Here is a 21118-nt window from a genome sequence, read left to right on the forward strand (position 1 = left end):
CCGGGATCAAAATCATTTTCTCCCAGGATCCAAAGTCCTTTTTTTCCGGGAACAAAGTCCCATTTTCCCCAGGATTTTAGGGTTTCTTCCTGGGATCCAAATCCCATTTTTCTGGGAAATAAATCCCTTTTCCTCCCAGGATCCAAAGTCCTTTCTTTGGGATCAAAATCCCATTTTTCCCAGGATCCAACATCCTTTCTTCCCGGGATAGAAATCCCATTTTTCTGGGATCAAATCCCATTTTTTGGGATCCAAATCCCTTTCATGGGATCCAAATCCCATTTCTCCCAAGATTTAGGTTTCTTCCTGGGATCAAAATCCCATTTTTTTGGGATCAAAATCCCATTTTTCTGGGATCAAAATCCCATTTTTTTGGGATCAAAACCCATTTTTTTTGGGATCAAAATCCCATTTTTTTTGGGATCAAAATCCCTTTTTTTTTGGGATCAAAGTCCCTTTTTTTTGGGATCAAAGTCCCATTTTTCTGGGATCAAATCCCATTTTTTGGGATCAAAATCCCTTTTTTCCCAAGATTTAGGGAAAAAATTCCCAAAACCCTCAACATTGGGCGAGAAAAACGACGAAAAACCAGAAAAAACCTCCAAATTGTTTTGGGATTTTTTTGGGATTTTTTTGGGATTTGGCTCTGGATGAAGTTGAGATTCCAACAAGGAGGAAAAATTGGGAAAAAATTCCCCAAAACCCCCAGGAATGGCGAAGGAAGGAAAAACCTCTGAGATTGGGAGAGAAAAACAACCAAAAAATGGGAAAAATCTGAATTTTCCTGGAATTTTTCCTGGATTTTTCCTGGAATTTTCCGGGATTTGGCTCTGGGTGATGCTGAGATTCCAAAGAGATCAAAAATTGGGAAAAATTCCCCAAAAATTCCAACGTCAAGGAAGAAAAACAGAAGAAAAACAGCAAAAAACCACTAAAAAATCTGAATTTTCCAGGAATTTTCCCCCATTTTTTCTGGGATTTTTCCAGGATTTTTCCTGGATTTTTTTCCAGGATGGGGAAAGAGAACATTGAGATACCAAAGAGACAGAAAAGCGTGAAAAATTTGAGAAAAACAGTGAAAAAACAGCAAAAAACCAGTGAAAATCCGCAAAAAACTCGGAATTTTCCTGGAATTTTCCTGGATTTTTTCCGGAATTTTTTCCAGAATTTTCCCAGAATTTTCCAGGATATTTCCAGGATGGGAAAGAGGATCCTAAGATACCAAAAAGAACAAAAATTGGGAAAAAAAACTCCCAAAAACCCCCAAAATCCAACGAAAAACCAGCGAAAAACCTCAAAAAACTCCAAATTTTCCCGGAATTTTTTCCAGGATTTTTCTGGGAATGGGGAAAGGGAAGGTGAGATCCCAGAGAAGAGAAAAATCGGGAAAAAATTCCCAAAAAACCCTTGAAATGGAGTGAGAAAAACACTGAAAAAAGGACAAAAAACCCTAAAAAACTCCAAATTTCCCGAAATTTTCCTGGAATTTTTCCGGAATTTTTCCAGAATTTTCCTGGGATATTTCAGGAAATGGGAAGGAAAACAATGAGATTCCAAGGAGAGAAAAAATCGAGAAAAATTCCCCAAAACCCCAAAATTTGACCAAGAAAAACATCCAAAAAAAGAGAGAAAAAAAGAGTAAAAAAGCAGAAAAAAGTGGGAATTTTCCCAGAATTTTTCTGGAATTTTTCCCTGGAATTTTCCCAGGATATTTCAGGGAAGGGGAAAGAAAACAAGGAAATCCCAACTAGAGAAAAAATCAGGAAAAATTCCCAAAAACCCCAAAATTTGACCGAGAAAAACACCAAAAAAAGGAGAAAAAAAGAGTAAAAAAGCAGAAAAAATTGGGAATTTTCATGGAACTTTTCCCAGAATTTTTCCAGGATATTTGAAACTCCCCAAAAATCCCAAATTTTCCCCAAAGATCAAAAAAATTCTCTCAAAAAAACCCAAAAATTCCCACAAAATCCCAGAATTTTCCCCAAAAAACCCAAAAATTCCCACAAAATCCCTAAAAGTCCCAAAAAATTACCAGAAAATCCCTCAAAATCAAAAAAACCCAAAAAAACCCCTGAAAATTCCCAGAAAATCCCCTAAATTCCCAAAAAAATCCCCAAAATCCCCAATAATTCTCAGAAAATCCAAAAAAAATCCCGAAATTCCCAAAAATATCCCAAAAATCCCCATAAATTCCCAAAAAATCCCCCAAAATTTCCCCAGAAAATCCCCCAAAATTTAAAAAAACCCCAAAAAATTCTGAAAAATCCCCAGAAAATAAAAAAAAAAATCCCCAAAAAGCCCCAAAATTCCCATAAATTTCCAGAAAATCCCAAAATTCCCAGAAAATCCCTAAAAATTTCCCAAAAAATCCCCAAAAATTTCCAAAAAATCCCCAAAATCTAAAAAAAATCCCCCAAAATTCCCAATAATTCCTCCAAAAATCCCCCAAAAATCCCAAAAAATCCCCAAAATCCCAAAAATTCCCCAAATCCCCATAGATTTCCAGAAAAATCCCAAAAAATCCTCAAATTCCAAAAAACAAAAATCCCCAAAAAATCCCAAATTCCCCAAAAAAATCCTCAAAAATCCCCAAATCCCAAAAATCTCCCAAAAAATCCCCAAAATCCAAAATCCCAAACTCCAAACCCATTAAAATCCCCCAAAATTCCCAGAAAATCCCCAAAATTCCCAAAAAATCCCCCCAAAAAAATCCCAAAAAACCCCAAAAAAATCCTAAAAAACCCCCAAAAAATCCCCAAAAATCCCCCAAACACCCTGAAAAATCCCCCAAAAATTCCCAAAAATCCCCAAAATTCCCAGAAAATCCCAGAATTTCTCACCCTCCTGTTCCTGTCGTGCTGAGGAGATCTGAGATGTCTCTGCAGGAGGTGATTCTGGGCTGGGATCAGCATGTCACACGCCTGGCAGTGAGCAGCCTCGATCCGCTGGAAAAAGTGCTCCTGGCCGATCCCTGGAGGGCACAATTCCCAAAAAATTCCCAAAAAATTCCATGGATTTAGTAATTTCCATTAAAAACATTGAATTGACCCCGAAATCCCCACCCTAAAGGGTTAAATCTGCTTGAAAAGGGTGAATTTGACCCCAAAAAATGAGGATTTGGCTGGAAAAAGTGCTCCTGGCTGATCCCTGCAGGGCACAATTCCCAAAAAATTCCCAAAAAATTCCCTGGAAAATCCAGTAATTTAGTGATTTCCATTAAAAACATTGAATCGACCCCAAAATCCCCACCCTAAAGGGTTAAATCTGTCCAAATTTGACCCAAAAATGAAGATTTGTCCTCAATCCGCTGGAAAAAGTGCTCCTGGCTGATCCCTGGAGAGCAGAATTCCCAAAAAATTCCATGGAAAATCCAATAATTTACTTATTTCCCATAAAAACATGGAATTGACCCAAAAATTCTCACCCTAAAGGGTTAAATCTGCTTCAAAAAGGTGAATTTGACCCCAAAAAATGAGGATTTGGCTGGAAAAAGTGCTCCTGGCCGATCCCTGAATCCCAAAAATCCCAAAGAATTCCATGGAAATTCCGTGGATTTCATGGATTTGAAGAATACACTGAATGGACCCCAAAATTCCCATTTTAAAAGGTTAAAATCTGATAAATTTTCCTATTTTTTCCCTAAAAAAATCCCATTTTTCTCTCCTTTTCTTTCTGCTTTCTCTGATCTTAAAATCATCCCAAAATCACCCTAAATGACCCAAAAATGACCCCAAAATCATCCAAAAATCACCCCAAAATAACCCTAAAAATCATCCCAAAAATTCCACCCAAAATTCACTTTTTTTCCCCAAAAATTGGCTTTTTTTCCTCCCAAAAAATCCAATTTTTCCACCCAAAAATTGCGATTTTTCCACCCAAAAAATCCAATTTTCCCCCTAAAAAAAATCCTATTTTTCCCCCTTTTCTTTCTGCTTTCTCTGATCTCAAAATCATCCAAAAATCCCCCAAAATTCATCACTTTTTCCCCAAAAATCCCCCTAAATCACCTTTTCCCCCCAGAAAATCCTATTTTTTCCCTCAAAAAAATCCCATTTTTCTCTCCTTTTTCTTTCTGCTTTCTCTGATCTCCAAATTATCCCAAAATTCCCCAAAAATTCCCAAAATTCCCCGGAATTCTGACCTTTGAAGGGATCAGGTCTCTGTTTGTTTCCTTCCTTCTCTGTCATCTCCTGACGACGTTTCTCGATTTTCCTGTTCCTGTTCACAATGTATTCCTGGAAAAAACGGGAAAATCCATGGAAAATTCCAGGAATTCTTGGGGAAAATGAGGAGTTTGGGGTTTTGGGGAAAAATCCTGAATTTCCAGCTTGAAAATCCTGAAAAATTCTGAATTTTCACCCTGAAAATCCTCAAAAATCTTGAATTTTGACTCTCAAATTCCTAAAAAATTCTGAATTTCCACCCTGAAAATCCAGATGGAAAAACCAGAAATTTCTTCCTGGAAAAAATGGGAAAATCCATGGAATTCCTGCAGGAAATTCCCAGAAAATTCCCAGAAAATTCCTGGAATTCTCGGGGAAAATGAGGAGTTTGGGGTTTTGGGGAAAAATAAAGAAACACCCTGAAAAAAAACCCCAAAAAATCCTGAAAAAAAATCTAAGAAAAATTCCTGAAAAATTAAAAAAAAAAAAAAATCCTGAAAAAATAATGGAAGAAATTCCTAAAAAATCAGAAAAAAAAGTCCTGAAAAAATTATGGAAAAAATTCCCGAAAAATCAGAAAAAATTGGAAAAAAATTCGAAAAAAAATTGAAAAAATTCAAAAAGAATCCACAAAAAATCCTAAAAAATTGTTAAAAATCGCCCCAAAAAATCGGAAAAAAATCCTCAAAAATCCCCAATTTCTCCCCCAACCTCCCAAACCCCCCAGGAATTCCCAGAATTCCCAAACCTGCAGGAATCCACAGTTTTATCCGGTAACTTCATTCCAATGTAGGAAAAAATCCTCCCAAAAATCCCAAAAAATCCTGAGAAAAAAATCCCCAAATTCCTGAAAAATAACAAAAAAACTGAATTTTTTTTTTTCCTGAAAAATCAAAAAACAAACCCCAAAAACCAGGAAAATATTTGAGAAAAATTCCTGAAAAATAAAAAAATCCTGAAAAAGAATGAAAAAATTCCCGAAAATCAAAAAAATTTTTAAAAATCCGAAAAAATCGAAAAAAATCAGAAAAAAATTCAAAAAAAAATTGAAAAATCCCCAAAATCCCAAATTTTCCCCCAACCTCCCCAACCCCCCAGGAATTCCCAAAATTCCCAAACCTGCAGGAATTCCACAGTTTGATCCGGTAACTTCATTCCAATGTAGGAAAAAATCCTCCCAAAAAATCCCCAAAAATCCTGAGAAAAAAATCCTCAAATTCCTAAAAAATTAGTAAAAAATCCTAGAAAAAAATTTTTATTCCTAAAAATCAAAATCTAAATCCCCAAAAATCATGAAAAAATTCGAGAAAAAAATTTTAAAATCCCTGAAAAAATAATGAAAAAATTCCTGAAAAATTGAAAAATCAGAAAAATTCGGGAAAAATTGAAAAATCAGAAAAAAATCGAAAAAATTAGAAAAAATCTCCAAAAAAATCCCAAAAAATCCCCCAAAATCCCCATTTTCTCTCCCAACCTCCCCAACCCCCCAGGAATTCCCGAAATTCCCAAACCTGCAGGAATTCTACAGTTTTATCTGGTAGCTTTGTCCCAATGTAGGAAAAACCTGGAAAATCCAGGAAAAAAATTCCCAAAAAGTTCTGAGAAAAAAATCCTCAAATTCCTAAAAAATTACTAAAAAATCCTAGAAAAAAAATTTTTATGCCTAAAAAATCAAAAACTAAATCCCCAAAAAATCATGAAAAAATTCGAGAAAAATTTTTAAAAATCCCTGAAAAAATAATGAAAAAATTCCTGAAAAATTGAAAAAAAAATCAGAAAAAATTCAGAAAAAAATCGAAAAGAATCACAAAAAAATTGAAAAAAAATTGAAAAAAATCCCAAAAAATCCCAAATTTTTCCCCAAACCTCCCCAACCCTCCAGGAATTCCGGAAATTGCCAAACCTGCAGGAATTCCACAGTTTGATCCGGTAGCTTTGTCCCAATGTAGGAAAAACCTGGAAAATCCAGGAAAAAAAATCCCAAAAAATCCTGAGAAAAAAATCCTCAAATTCCTAAAAAATTAGTAAAAAATCCTAGAAAAAAAATTTTTATTCCTAAAAAATCAAAATCTAAATCCCCAAAATCATGAAAAAGTTCGAGAAAAATTTTTAAAAATCCTGAAAAATCAGGAAAATTCCTGAAAAATGAAAAAAAAATCAGAAAAAATTCAGAAAAATCAAAAAAATCACAAAAATAAAAAAATTGAAAAAAATCAGAAAAAAATTCCAAAAAATCCCTAAAAAAATCCCCAAAAATCCCCAATTTCTCCCCCAACCTCCCCAACCCCCCAGGAATTCCGGAAATTCCCAAACCTGCAGGAATTCCACAGTTTTATCCGGTAGCTTTGTCCCGATGTAGCGCAGAGTTTCCCTGTGGAATTTGCTCTGCAGATGTCTCTGGATTTCCTCCTCCTCGAAACTCCGGAATTTGCAGATGGAGCAGGCGAACTGGATCCTGGAAAAACCAGAAATTTGGGAATTTTGGGGGAAAAAATGGGAAAAATTAGGAAATTTTGAGAAAAAAATGTGAAAAAATGGTGAAATTCCGTGAAAATTTGATCCCAAAATCCCCCAAAAATCCCAAAATTCTCATCCCAAAAGCAGAGAAAATTTCTGAATCTGAAGTGGATCCTGGAAAAACGGGAAATTTGGGAATTCTGGTTTAAAAAAAATGGGAAAAATCCTGAAATTCCACAAAATTTTGAGCAAAAAACATTAAAAAATTGGGAAATTCCTTAAAAATTTGACCTCAAAACCCCCAAAATCCCAAAATTCTTATCCTAAAAGCAGAGAAAATTTCTGAATTTGAGGTGGATCCTGGAAAAGTGGGAAATTTGGGGGAAAAAATGGGAAATTCCGTGAAATTTTGAGCAAAAAATGTGAAAAAATGGTGAAATTCCGTGAAAATTTGACCCCAAAATCCCAAAAAATTGCAAAATTCTGATCCTAAAAGCAGAGAAAATTTCAAATTTTAACTGGATCCTGGAAAAACGGGAAATTTGGGAATTTTGGGGGAAAAACCTGGGAAATATCCTGAAATTCCACGAAATTCTGAGTAAAAAACATGAAAAAACTGTGAAATTCCTTAAAAATTTGACCCCAAAACCCCCAAAAAATTGCAAATTTCATCCTAAAAGGAGAGAAAGTTGCTAAATCTGAAGTGGATCCTGGAAAAAAGGGAAATTTGGGAATTTTGGGGGAAAAAAATGGGAAATTCCGTGAAATTTTGAGCAAAAAACTTGAAAAAAGGGCAAAATTCCTTAAAAATTTCACCCCAAAACCTCAAAAAATCTCAAAATTCTCATCCTAAAAGCAGAAAAAATTCCTAAATCTGAAGTGGATCCTGGAAAAGTGGGAAATTTGGGAAATTTGGGGGGAAAAAAGGGGAAAAATTGGGAAATTCCACAAAATTCTGACTTTAAAACCTGAAAAAATTGGGAAATTCCCCCAAATTCCTAAAATTTTCCTGAAAATTTCCTGAAAATTCCCCAAAATTCCCAGAAAATTCCTCACAATTCCTCAAAATTCCCCAAAAATTCCCTGAAATTAAAAAAAAAATCCCAGAAAATTCCCTTAAAATCCCAGAAATTCCCCAAAAATTCAGAAAAATTCCAAAATTAAACCCCAAATTCTCCAAAATTCCCAAAAAATCCCAGAAAGTCTGAAAAATTCCAAGAAAATTCCCAAAATTCCCCCCAAATCCCAGAGAATTCAGAAAAATTCCCAAAAAATCAAAAAATCCCAAAATTCCCTCAAAATTCCCCCAAATTCCTAAAAATTCCCCAAAATTAAAAAAAATCCCAGAAAATTCCCTAATCATCCCAGAAATTCCACAAAAATTCTCCAAAATTCCAAAAAAATCCCAAAAAATTCTCCAAAACTCCCCCAAAAAACTCCTTGAAATTCCCAAAAATTCCCCCTAAAATCCCAGAAAATTCCGAAAAATTCCCAAAAAATTCCAAAAATAAAAAAAATTCCCTGAAAATTCCAAAAAAAATCCCCAAAATCCCCTGAAATTCCCAGAAAATTCAGAAAAATTCCTCAAAAATTCTCCAAAAATCCCAGAAAATTCAGAAAAATTCCCAAAAAAAATCCCAAAAATCCCCCAAAATCCCAAAAAATTCCCAAAAAATTCTCAAAATTCCCAAATCCCCAAATCCCCACCTGTCCATGGCTCTGTCTCTCATCCTGTCTCTCCTCCGTTGCTTTTCCCGTTTTTTCTTCAATTCCTCATCTTCCTCTTCAGATCCTGAGGGAAAATTGGGAATTTTCATCCCAAAAAAATATCATTTTGAGAAAAAATTTCACTTATTTTTTGGGAGAAATTTTTTTTACTTTTTTTTTTTTTTTAGTAATGATGAAATTAAAAAATATTTTGTTGTAAAAGGAAATCAAAAGTAATAAAATGATAGGAAATAATAATAAATATATGAATAATATAACAAAAATAATAAAAATATGACAAAATAGTATTGTAATTGAAATACTAAAAATAGAATAAAAATAATATAATAAAAATATATCAATAAAATAACAAAAACACAAAAAAACCTAAAACAATAAAATAAAAAATTAAATAAATATAATATACATACAATAAAAAAAAATTAAAATAATATTTTAAATTAAATATTTTATCTAATATAAAAATATTTTTATCCCCAAAAAATTTTCCCATCATTCCCAAAGCCCCAAATCCATGGATTTTCCCCTTTTTTTCCCACTTTTTTCCCAATTTTTTCCATCTTTCCTGTTTCTTTTCCCATTTTTCCCAATTTTCCCTGATTTTTCCCCATTTTTCCCTCTTTGTTCCCAATTTTTTCCTCTTCTCTCCCCATTTTTTCCCTTTTTTCCCCCATTTTTCCCTGGAATTTTTCCCCATTTTCCCCAAATCTCAGCAGCTTTGGCTTCCTTGGGAATTCCTTGACAAAACTACTAAAATTCCCTAAAAAACCCCAAAAAAATTCCTTAAAAAACCTCCAAAAATTCCTTAAAAAACCCCTGAAATTTCCTCAAAAAAAACCCCAAAATTTCCCTGAAAAAACCAAAAAATTTCCTAAAAAAACTCCAAAATTTCCTAAAAACCAAAAAAAAATTCTGTAAAAATAACCCCAAAAAATTCCCTAAAAAAAATCCCCAAAATTCCATTTAAAAACAAAACAAAAAAATTCCCTAAAAAACCCCAAAAAATCCCTAAAAAACCTTAAAATCCCTAAAAAAACAACAAAAAAAATCCCTAAAAAAACCCAAAAAAATTCCCTAAAAATCAAAAAAAATTCCTCAAAATCCAGGAAAACCTCCATTTGGCCCCAAAATTCCAGGAATTCTCCCGGAAAAAATGGAATTTAGGATCTCCTGGGAAGCAAATCCAGAATTTCTTCATCTCCTGGAAAAGAGAAAAAAAAGGAAAATTAATTTTTCTTGGAATTTTCTCCCAATTTTCTGGTGGGAAAAGCAGGAATTTGGAAATTTCCCAAATTTTTATGGATATTTTACCAAAAAATTTAATTTTTTCATGGAATTTTCCAGTTTTTCCTATTTTTTCCCCACTTTCTTCCCAATTTTTTTTCAATTTTTCCCAATTTTTTCCTATTTTTCCCAATTTTTTTCTCAATTTCCCCCAATTTTTCTGTTTTTCCGAATCTTTCAAAATTTCTTTCCCAATTTTTTCCCAATTATTCTCATTTTTTGTCAGTTTTTTTCCCCATTTTCTTCAGATTTTCTCAATTTCTATCAATTTTTCCCACTTGTTTCCAATTTTTCCCCATTTTTTCCTTATTCCTTTCTGATTTTTCCCCAGTTTTTCCCATTTTTTCCCCATTTTCTCCAATTTTCCCCAATTTTTCTCCAATTTTTCCCATTTTTTCCAATTTTCTCCAATTTTCTCCAATTTTCCCCAATTTTTCTCCAATTTTCTCCAATTTTCCCTAATTTTTCTCCAATTTTCCCATTTTTCCCCCAATTTTCCTCCAACTTTTCCCATTTTTTTCCCAAATTTTCCCAATTTTTCACATTTTTTCCCAATTTTTCCCAATTTTTCCCAATTTTTCCCCAATTTTTTCCCCCATTTTTCCAATTTTTTTCCAATTTCCCCCCACTTTTCCCAATTTTTTCTCAATTTTCCCCAAATTTTCCATTCCCACAATTTTTTGGGAATCCCAGGATGGAAAAATCCCTTTGGGAATCCAAAGAGGTGAAAAAAATTCCCGAAAATTCCAGTTTTTTGGGATCAATTCTGGACATTCCAAGCATTAAAAATTCCTCCAGGGCTGGAAAATTCCCAAATTTTCCCAAATTTTCCCAAAATTTTCCCAAAATTTTCCGGGATTTTGGGAATTCCAGGATTACTTACACCTTTCTCAGCTTCATCCAAGTTCTCTTCTCCTTCTCCATCTTCTCCTGGAAAAAAAATGGGAAAAATCAGCTGGAAAAATTCTGGGAATTACAGAAAATGGGTTGGAAATGGGAAATTCCTGAAAATTCATGGAAAATTCGTGGAAAATTTGTGGGAAATTTGTGGGAAATTCATAGGAAAAGAATAAAAATTCGTGGAAAATTCATGGAAAATCTGCGGAAAATTCAAGGGAAAAAAGGGAAATCCCAGGAAAAAGCTGAAAATTCTCCAGGAAATCCAGGAAAATCCCAGAAAATCCCAGAAAAATCCCAGCAAAAAGCTAGAAAATCCCAGAAAATCCAGGAAAATCCAGAAAATCCCAGGAAAAGTGGGAAAATCCCAGAAAAAAGCTGGAAAATCCCAGAAAATCCCAGAAAAAAGGCAGAAAACCCCAGAAAAATGCTATAAAATCCCAGGAAAAGTGGGAAAAATCCCAGGAAAAAGGCAGAAAATCCCAGAAAAGCCAGGAAAATCCCGAAAAATCCCAGAAAAATCCCAGAAAAACCCAGAAAAATCCCAGAAAAAAGCTAGAAATTCCCAGAAAAAAGCTGGAAAATCCCAGAAAATCCAGAAAACCCCAGAAAAAAGGCAGAAAATCCCAGAAAAAAGCTGGAAAATCCCAGAAAATCCCTGAAAAAACCTAGAAATTCCCAGCAAAAAGACAGAAAATCCCAGAAAAAAGCTAGAAACTCCCACAAAAATCCCAGAAAATCCCCAGAAATTCCCAGAAAATTCCAGAAAAAAAGCTAGAAAATCCCAGAAAATCCCAGGAAAATCCCGGAAAATCCCAGAAAAATCCCAGAAAATTCCCAGAAAATCCCAGAAAAAAAGCTGGAAATTTTCAGAAATTCCCGGAAAATCCCAGAAATTCCCAGAAAAAAGCTGGAAAATCCCAGAAAATCCCAGAAAATCTTGGAAAATCCCAGAAAAATCCCAGAAAAAAGCTGGAAAATCCCAGAAAATCCACAAAAACCCAGAAAAAAGCTGGAAATTCCCAGAAAAATCCCAGAAAAAAGCTAGAAATTCCCAGAAAAATCCCAGAAAATCCCAGGAAAAAGGCAGAAATTCCCAGAAATTCCCAGCAAAAAGCTAGAAATTCCCAGAAAAATCCCAAAAAATCCCAGAAAAAAGGCAGAAAATCCCAGAAAAAAGCTGGAAAATCCCAGAAAATTCCCAGAAAAATCCCAGAAAAAAGGCAGAAAATCCCAGAAATTCCCAGAAAAATCCCAGAAAATCCCAGAAAAAAGCTAGAAAACCCCAGCAAAAAGCTAGAAATTCCCAGAAAAAAGGCAGAAAATCCCAGAAAAAAGCTGGAAAATCCCAGAAATTTCCAGAAAAATCCCAGAAAAAAGCTAGAAATTCCCAGAAAAATCCCAGAAAATCCCAGAAAAAAGCTGGAAAATCCCAGAAATTCCTGAAAAATCCCAGAAATTCCCAGAAAAATCCCAGAAAATCCCAGAAATTCCCAGAAAAATCCCAGAAAAAAAGCAGAAATTCCCAGAAAATCCCAGAAAAAAGCTAGAAAATCCCAGAAAACCCCAGAAATTCCTGGAAAACCCCAGCCCCCTCCTCACCCCGCTCAGATCCGTCGTTGTCGCTGTCACTCCGCGGGTTTTTCCCGTCAGGATCCTCAGGATTTGGGGATCTTTTCCTCTTGCGGAACTCCGGCTCCGAGCGACTCGCCGAGCGGCTGCGGAACCAGCGGCGCTTGCCCTGAGAATTCCCAAAAAATATTGGGAATTAGGGAGGGAATGGAGGGGAGAGGGAGGAGGGGAGAAGCTGAGAGTTTGGGGGGAAATCTAAGGATTTTGGGGGAAAAATTCAAAGATTTTGGGGGAAAAATCCAAAGATTTTAGGAGAAAAATCCAAAGATTTTGGGGGAAAAATCCAAAGATTTTAGGAGAAAAATCCAAAGATTTTGGGAGAAAAATCCAAAGATTTTGGGAGAAAAATCCAAAGATTTTGGGAGAAAAATCCAAAGATTCTGGGAGAAAAATCCAAAGATTTTAGGAGAAAAATCCAAAGATTTTAGGAGAAAAATCCAAAGGTTTTAGGAGAAAAATCCAAAGGTTTTAGGAGAAAAATCCAAAGATTCTGGGGGAAAATCCAAACATTTTGGGAGAAAAATCCAAAGATTTTGGGAGAAAAATTCAACGATTTTGGGAGAAAAATTCAAGGATTTTGGGGGAAAAATCCAAGGATTTGGGGGGAAATCCCGAAAATGGGAGACTCAGGGGAGGCAAAATCAAAGGATTTGGAGAAAAATCCATGAGTTTTGGGGGAAAATCCACGGATTTTGGGGAAAATCTTGGGAATTAGGGGGGAATGAGAGGGTTTGGGGAATGATGGGGAGGGGAGAGGGAGGAGGGGAGAATCTGAGAGTTTGGGGGAAAATCTAAGGATTTTGGGGAAAAAATCCAAGGATTTTGGGAAAAATCCTGGAAATTGGAGCCTCAGGAGGGGAAAATCCAAGAGTTTGGGAGAAAAATCCCAGAATTTTGGGGAAAATCTGGGAATTAGGGATGGGAGAGGAAGAATTCCAGGGGTTTGGGGGGAAAATCCTGAAAATCAGAGCCTAAGGGGTGCAAAATCCAAGGATTTGGGAGAAAATCCTGGAAATCAGAGCCTCAGGGGAGGCAAATCCAAGGATTTTGGGGAAAATCTTGGGAATTAGAATCTCAGGGGTGGAAAAATCCAAGGATTTTGGGGGAAAATCCTGAAAATCAGAGCTTGGAAGAGGCAGAATTCAAGGATTTGGGAGAAAAATCCAAGGATTTTGGGGGAAATCCGGGAATTAGGGGTGGGAATGGAAGGGTTTGGGGAAAATTCCAAAAATTGGAGAGTCAGGAGGGGAAAATCTGAGAGTTTTGGAGGAAAAATTCCAAGGATTTTGGGAGAAAATCCTGGAAATTAGAGCCTCAGGAGGGGAAAATCCAAGAGTTTTGGCAGCAAAATCTTGGCAATTAGAGTCTCAGGGGTGGAAAAAAGTGGGAAAAATTTGGGCAAAAGTGGAAAACCGGTTGAAAAAAGTGTGTCAACCATGAAAAGAAGTGGAGAAAACCCAGAAAAAATGTGAAAAAAAACGTGAAAAAAGAGGAAAAACAAAGAAAAATGTGGGAAAAACATAGAAAAAAGTGGGAAAAACCCAGAAAAAATGTGGAAAAAAGTGGAAAAAATGTGGGGAAAACCAAAAAAAAGCGGGAAAAACTGGGAAAAACCTCAAAAAAAGTGGGAAAACCCTGGGAAAAAATGGGAAAAACCCAGAAAAAATGTGGAAAAAAGTGGAAAAATGTGGGAAAAATGGGGGAAAACCTGGAAAGAAGTGGGAAAAATTGGGGAAAAACCTGGAAAAAAGTGGGAAGAAAGTGGGAAAACCCATGAAAAATGTGGAAAAAACCAAGTAAAAAAGTGGGAAAAAGTGGGAAAAACATAGAAAAAAGTGGGAAAAATTGGAAAAAAACTGGAAAAAAGTGGGGAAAACCTGGGAAAAATGGGGAAAACATAGAAAAAAAGCAGGAAAAAGTGGGAAAACCCATGAAAAATGGGGAAAAAACCACAGAAAAAAGTGGGAAAAACTGGAAAAAAAGTGGGAAAAATTGGGAAAACCCATGGAAAATATGGAAAAAAACACAGAAAAAAGTGGGAAAAATGGGGAAACCCTGGGAAAAGGTGGGAAAAAGTGGGAAAAACCTGGGAAGAAAGCGGGAAAACCCATAAAAATGTGGAAAAAAACAAGAAAAAATTGGGAAAAATTGGAAAAAACCTGGAAAAAAGTGGGGAAAAAAGTGGGGAAAAAAGTGGGGAAAAAAGTGGGAAAAAAAGTGGGAAAAAAAGTAGGAAAAAAAGTGGGAAAAAAGTGGGAAAAAAGTGGGAAAAAAGTGGGAAAAAAGTGGGAAAAAAGTGGGAAAAAAGTGGGAAAAAAGTGGGAAAAAAGTGGGAAAAATTGGAAAAAAGTGGGAAAAACATAGAAAAAAGTGGGAAAACCAAAAAGAAGTGGAAAAAAGCGGGAAAAATGTGGGAAAAACCAAGAAAAAAGCGGGAAAAACCTGGAAAAAAGTGGGAAAAATTGGGGAAAAATTGGGAAATAGTGGGAAAACCCTAGAAAAAAATGGGAAAACCCCGACAAACCCCCTGAAATTCCCCAAATGCCATACTCACCATGCCAGCATTCCAAGGAAAAGCTCCCATCCTCTCCCTGCTCCTCCTGCCCATCCCGAAATTCCCGGCTCTGCCCACGGCCGGCATTCCCAGCATCCCGAAATCGCCGGGATAATCCGGATACTCCTGGTATTCCCCGGGATAATCGCCGGGATAATCCCCCGGATAATCTCCCGGGTAATCCGCGGGATAATCTCCGGGATATTCGGGATAATCGGCGGGATATTCGGGATAATCCCCGGGATATTCCGGCGGCGCCAAGGCCTGGGAGAAGAGGGAGGGCAGAGGGCGGGAGGAGGAGGAGGAGGAGGAGGAGGAGGAGGAGGAGGAGGAGGGAGGAAGGCCGCGGTTTGGCGGGAACTGGGAGTCGGCCCAGCGCGGGAATTCGGCGATTCTGGCGGGAATTCGGCAGCGAGGGGCGGAGCGAAGGCGGAGGGAGGAGCTGGAGGTGGAGCTGGAGGTGCTGCGGGTGGGGATGGCGAAGGAGCCGCAGTGATTCCCAGAGGGAATTTCCTGATCCGGGAAAGGGCGGAACGGCTGAGAGGGGAACGAGGAGAAGCGGAAAGAGCTGCGGAAAAATGAGAAAAAAAATTGGTTAGTGTGGTGGAAAAATCCGGGAAAAAACCTGGAAAAAATTGGGTTAGAGTGGTTGAAAAATGGGTGAAAAAAACCTGGAACGATAGCATTAAAAGCAGAAAAAATTGGGGGAAAATTGGGGAAAAATTGGGGGAAAATCGGGAAAAAATTGGGATTAGAGTGCTGGAAAAATGGGAATAATGGGGGAAAAAACTGAGGAAAAACTGGGATTCGAATGCTGGAAAAGTGGGTGAAAAAAACTGGAAAAATGGGATTAAAAGGGGAAAAAATTTAGATTAGCGTGGTGGAAAAATGGGTGAAAAAAACCTGGAAAAATGGGAATAAAGGGGAGAAAACCTGGGGAAAAAATGTGTTTGGATTTGTGGGAATTCCAGGTGGGAATGGCGAAGGATTCACAGCGATTCCCAGAGGGAATTTCCTGCTCAGGGAAAGGGCAGAACGGCTGGGAGGGGAAGGAGGAGAAGCGGAAAGAGCTGGAAAAAAAATAAGGAAAAGTTGGTTAGAATCATCGAAAAATGGGTGGAAAAAACCTGGGAAAAATTGGGTTAGAGTGATGGAAATACGGGTGAAAAAACCTGGAGAAATGGGATTAAAGGGGAAAAAATTGGGGAAAACTTGGGGGAAAATGGGAGGAAAATTGGGGAAAAATTGGGGAAAAATCGGGGAAAAATCAGGGAAAAATTTGGATTATAGTGGTGGAAAAATGGGAAAAAATTGGGGAAAAATTTGGCTTGGAGTGGTGGGAAAATGGGAATAAAGAGGGAAATAACTGGGGAAAACTTGGGGTTGGATTTGTGGGAATTCTGGGTGGGGATGGCGAAGGATTCACAGCGATTCCCAGAGGGAATTTCCTGCTCCGGGAAAGGGCAGAACGGCTGGGAGGGGAAGGAGGAGAAGCGGAAAGAGCTGGAAAAGAACAGAAAAACATGGGTTAGAGTCATGGAAAAATCCGGGAAAAAACCTGGAAAAAATCGGATTACAGTGGTGGGAAGAATGGGTGAAAAAACCTGGAAAAATGGGATTAAAGGGGGAAAAAATCGGGAAAAAATTGGGAAAAAATTGGGATTATAGTGGTGCAAAAATGGGAAAAAATTGGGGAAAAATTGGGGAAAAATTGGGCTTGGAGTGGTGGGAAAATGGGAATAAAGAGGGAAAACTTGGGGTTGGATTTGTGGGAATTCTGGGTGGGGATGGCGAAGGATTCACAGTGATTCCCAGAGGGAATTTCCTGCTCAGGGAAAGGGCGGAACGGCTGGGAGGGGAAGGAGGAGAAGCGGAAAGAGCTGGAAAAGAACAGAAAGAAATTGGTTAGAGTCATGGAAAAAATCTGGCAAAAACTGGGTTAAAGTGGTTGAAAAATGGGTGAAAAAACCTGGAAAAATGGGACTAAAAGGGGAAAAAATTGGGGGAAAAAATTGGGATTATAGTGGTGCAAAAATGGGAAAAAATTGGGGAAAAATTGGGCTTGGAGTGGTGGAAAAATGGGAATAATGAGGGAAAACTTGGGGTTGGATTTGTGGGAATTCTGGGCAGGAATCCCGAAGGATTCGCAGTGGAAAAGTTGGTTAGATTCCTTGAAAAATTCTGGAAAAAACCTGGAAAAAATTGGGTTAGAATGGTGGGAAAAATGGGCGAAATCATCAAAAAATCCTGGAAAAAAATTGGGGAATAATAAGATTGAAGAGGGAAAAAATTCGCAAGAAATGGGATTACCGTGGTGGAAAAATGGGTGAAAAAAACTGGAAAAATGGGATTGAAAGGGGGAAAAAATTGGGGAAAAATTGGGAAAAAATTGGGATTGGAATGCTGGAAAAATGGGTGAAAAAACCTGTAAAAATGGGATCACAGGGGGAAAAAAATCAGGAAAAAATTTGGATTAGAGCGGTAGAAAAATGGGATTAAGAAAGGAAAAATTGGGAAAAAATCAGAAAAAAATTGGGGAAAAATTGGGGAAAATTGGGAAAAAAATGGGGGGAAAATGGGGAAAAATTGGGAAAAAATTGGGGAAAAATTGGGGAAAAATTGGGGAAAAATTGGGATTAGTGTGGTGAAAAAATGGGATAGAAGAGGAAAAAAAAACCTGGAAAAAATCCGGATGAGAATCTGGGACAAAACAAAGATTTGAAATTCAGGAATGAACACAAACTCGCAGATTTTTGGGAATTCTCTCCCGTTTTTCCCACCTCTCCTGAGTTAAAATCTGGAATTAATCACTCAAATTTTTTGGAGAAACTCTGAAATTTGGGGATAAAACAGCCTAACTCAGAAATTCGGGAATAAACTCAAATCCCCAAATTTTTGGGAATTCTCTCCCATTTTCCCACCTCTCCTGAGTTAAAATCTGGATTTAATCACTCAAATTTTTGAGAAAAACTCTGGGAAAAACACTGAAATTTGGGGATAAAACAGCCTAACTCAGAAATTCGGGAATAAACCCAAAACCCACAGAATTTTGGGAATTTTTGGGATGAAATTCCCACCTGTCCTGCTCAGAAATTTGGGAATAAACCCAAAACCCAGGAATTTTGAGAATTTTTGGGCTCCAATCCCCACAAAATTTTTGGGAATTCTCTCCTGCTTTTCCCACCTCTCCTAAATTAAAATCTAGATTTGATCACCTATATTTTTGGGAAAAACACTGAAATTTGGGGATAAAACAGCCCAGCTCAGAAATTTGGGAATAAACCCAAATTCCCCAATTTTTGGGAATTCTCTCCTGTTTTTCCCACCTCTCCTGAGTTAAAATCTGGATTTAATCACTCAAATTCTTGGAAAAAACTCTGAAATTTGGGAATAAAACAGCCTAACTCAGAAATTCGGGAATAAACCCAAAACCCACGGAATTTTGGGAATTTTTGGGTTCCAATTCCCACCTTCCCTGAGTTAAAATCCAGAATTAATCACTCAAATTTTTGGGAAAAACACTGGGAAAAACTCTGAAATTCAGGAATAAAACAGCCCAACTCAGAAATTCAGGAATAAACCCAAAACCCAGTGAATTTTGGGAATTTTTGGGCTCCAATCCCCACAAATTTTTGGGAATTCTCTCCTACTTTTCCCACCTCTCCTGAGTTAAAATCTAGACTTAATCACTCAAATTCTTGGAAAAAACACTGAAATTCTGGGAATAAAAACAGCCTAACTCAGAAATTCGGGAATAAACCCAAAACCCCCCAAATTTGGGGAAATCTCTCCCAGTTTTCCCACCTCTCCTGACTCAAAATCTGGATTTAATCACTCAAATTTTTGGGAAAAACTCTGAAATTTGGGGATAAAACAGCCCAGCTCAGAAATTCAGGAATAAACCCAAAACCCCCCAAATTTTTGGGAATTCTCTCCCATTTTCCCACCTCTCCTGAGTTAAAATCTGGATTTAATCACTCAAATTCTTGGGAAAAACACTGAAATTCTGGGACTAAAACAGCCTAACTCAGAAATTCAGGAATAAACCCAAAACCCACGGAATTTTGGGAATTTTTGGGATGAAATTCCCACCTCTCCTGAGTTAAAATCTAGATTTAAACACTCGAATTTTTGGGAAAAACTCTGGGAAAAACACTGAAATCTGGGAATAAAACTGCCTAACTCATAAATTCGGGAATAAACTCAAAATCCAGGGAATTTGGGAATTTTTGGGATGAAATTCCCACCTCTCCTGAGTTAAAATCTGGAATTAATCACTCAAATTTTTGGGAAAAACTCTGGGAAAAATACTGAAATTCGGGAATAAAACTGCCTAACTCAGAAATTCGGGAATGAACGTGAAAAACTGAGAATTATTGGGATATTTGGGATGCAATTCCCATGTTTTGGGAACGAAAACACGGAAATATTTGGGAAAAACGCTGGAATTCTGGGAATAAAACCAGCCTAACTCAGAAATTTGGGAATAAACCCAAAACCCACAAATTTTGGGAATTTTGGGGCTCCAATTCCCACCTCTCCTGAGTTAAAATCTGGATTTAATCACTCAAATTCTTGGGAAGAACTCTGGAATTCGGGACTAAAACAGCCTAACTCAGAAATTCGGGAATAAACCCAAAACCCAGGGAATTTGGGAATTTTTGGGATGAAATTCCCACCTCTCCTGAGTTAAAATCTAGATTTAAACACTCAAATTTTTTGGAAAAACTCTGAAATTTGGGGATAAAACAGCCTAACTCATAAATTCGGGAATAAACCCAAAACCCACAAATTTTGGGGCTCCAATTCCCACCTCTCCCGAGTTAAAATCTGGATTTAATCACTCAAATTCTTGGGAAAAACACTGAAATTCTGGGAATAAAACAGCCTAACTCAGAAATTCAGGAATAAACCCAAAACCCAGGGAATTTGGGAATTTTTGGGATGAAATTCCCACCTCTCCTGAGTTAAAATCTAGAATTAATCACTCAAATTCTTGGAAAAAACTCTGGAATTCTGGGAATAAAACCAACACAACTCAGAAATTCGGGAATAAAACCCAAATCCCCCAAATTTTTGGGAATTCTCTCCCATTTTCCCACCTCTCCTGAGTTAAAATCTAGATTTAATCACTCAAATTCTTGGGAAAAACACTGAAATTCTGGGAATAAAACAGCCTAACTCAGAAATTCAGGAATAAAACCCAAAACCCACAAATTTTTGGGAATTCTCTCCTGCTTTTCCCACCTCTCCTGAGTTAAAATCTGGATTTAATCACTCAAATTTTTGGAAAAAACTCTGAAATTCTGGGAATAAAACAGCCCAGCTCAGAAATTCGGGAATAAACCCAAATCCCCCAAATTTTTGGGAATTCTCTCCCATTTTCCCACCTTTCCCAAGTTAAAATCTAGAATTAAAATCTCAAATTTTTGGGAAAAACTCTGGAATTCTGGGAATAAAACCAGCCTAACTCAGAAATTATGGAATAAAACCCAAAACCCACGGAATTTGGGAATTTTTGGGATGAAATTCCCATGTTTTCTGAATTAAAATCCGGAATTAATCACTCAAATTCTTGGAAAAAACTCTGGAATTCTGGGAATAAAACCAACACAACCCAGAAATTCGGGAATAAAACCCAAAATCCCCCAAAATTTTGGGAATTCTCTCCCATTTTCCCACGTCTCCTGAGTTAAAATCTGGCTTTAAACACTCAAATTTTTGGGAAAAACTCTGGGAAAAATACTGAAATTCGGGAATAAAACAGCCCAACTCAGAAATGCGGGAATAAACCCAAAACCCAGGGAATTTTGGGAATTTTTGGGATGAAATTCCCACCTCTCCTAAATTAAAATCTGGATTTAATCACTCAAATTCTTGGGAAAAACACTGAAATTTGGGGACAAAACAGCCTAACTCAGAAATTCGCGAATAAACCCAAAACCCCCCAAATTTTGGGAATTCTCTCCCATTTTCCCACCTGTCCTGCTCCTCCCCTGCCTCCGCCGCTCCCTCCTTGGAGAGCAGGTCGAGGCGCTGGTTGATCTTGGCGATGATGGAATCGGAATTTTCCGCGGGAATCCCCTGGAAGGTTCCGGAAAGTTCGGCGGCGCCGGCGGGAAACGCCAGCTCAGCGCTTTTGGGGTTCTCCCAGGAGGAGCTGGAGGTGGTGGTTGGGGTGAAGGAGTAGGAGGAACCGGCTGGGGTGGAGCTCTGGGGGGTGTAGTAGTCGTAGCCTTCGTAGCCTGCAAGGGAATTAATGAATTGGTTAATTAATCAGTTAATAAATGGGGTAATTAGGGAGTTATTTAAGGGTTAATTCGGTTTTTAAAGGATTAGTTCTGTGATTTCAGGGGTGAAGGAGTAGGAGGAACCAGCTGGGGTGGAGCTCTGAGGGGTGTAG

At 37.3% G+C, this 21118-nt stretch overlaps 2 protein-coding genes across 4 annotated transcripts in view; one reads left to right on the plus strand and one right to left on the minus strand.

Annotated features, from left to right (window-relative positions):
* The window catches only part of BRD4 (bromodomain containing 4), a 153860-nt gene that overhangs the window by 46578 nt on the left and 86164 nt on the right, over positions 1-21118 (plus strand). The window lies entirely within an intron of this gene.
* Positions 1-21118, minus strand: part of LOC146422685 (A-kinase anchor protein 8-like) — a 60174-nt gene that overhangs the window by 33392 nt on the left and 5664 nt on the right. Inside the window, exons 4-11 of one of the 2 annotated variants that reach the window (XM_085046130.1) lie at positions 20696-20960; positions 14716-15283; positions 12132-12270; positions 10518-10562; positions 8328-8412; positions 6477-6618; positions 4142-4235; positions 2841-2971 (exon numbers count right to left, since the gene is read on the minus strand). In XM_085046130.1, the coding sequence (XP_084902256.1) occupies positions 2841-2971; positions 4142-4235; positions 6477-6618; positions 8328-8412; positions 10518-10562; positions 12132-12270; positions 14716-15283; positions 20696-20960 (1469 nt within the window). Of the gene's footprint in view, positions 1-2840; positions 2972-3429; positions 3510-4141; positions 4236-6476; positions 6619-8327; positions 8413-10517; positions 10563-12131; positions 12271-14715; positions 15284-20695; positions 20961-21118 lie in introns of those variants that run through there. The other variant, XM_085046131.1, reaches the window with a different exon arrangement.

Source organism: Lichenostomus cassidix, unplaced genomic scaffold, assembly GCF_008360975.1.
Source record: "Lichenostomus cassidix isolate B80296 unplaced genomic scaffold, HeHo_3.0 HiC_scaffold_39, whole genome shotgun sequence".
Classification (NCBI taxonomy): domain Eukaryota; kingdom Metazoa; phylum Chordata; class Aves; order Passeriformes; family Meliphagidae; genus Lichenostomus; species Lichenostomus cassidix.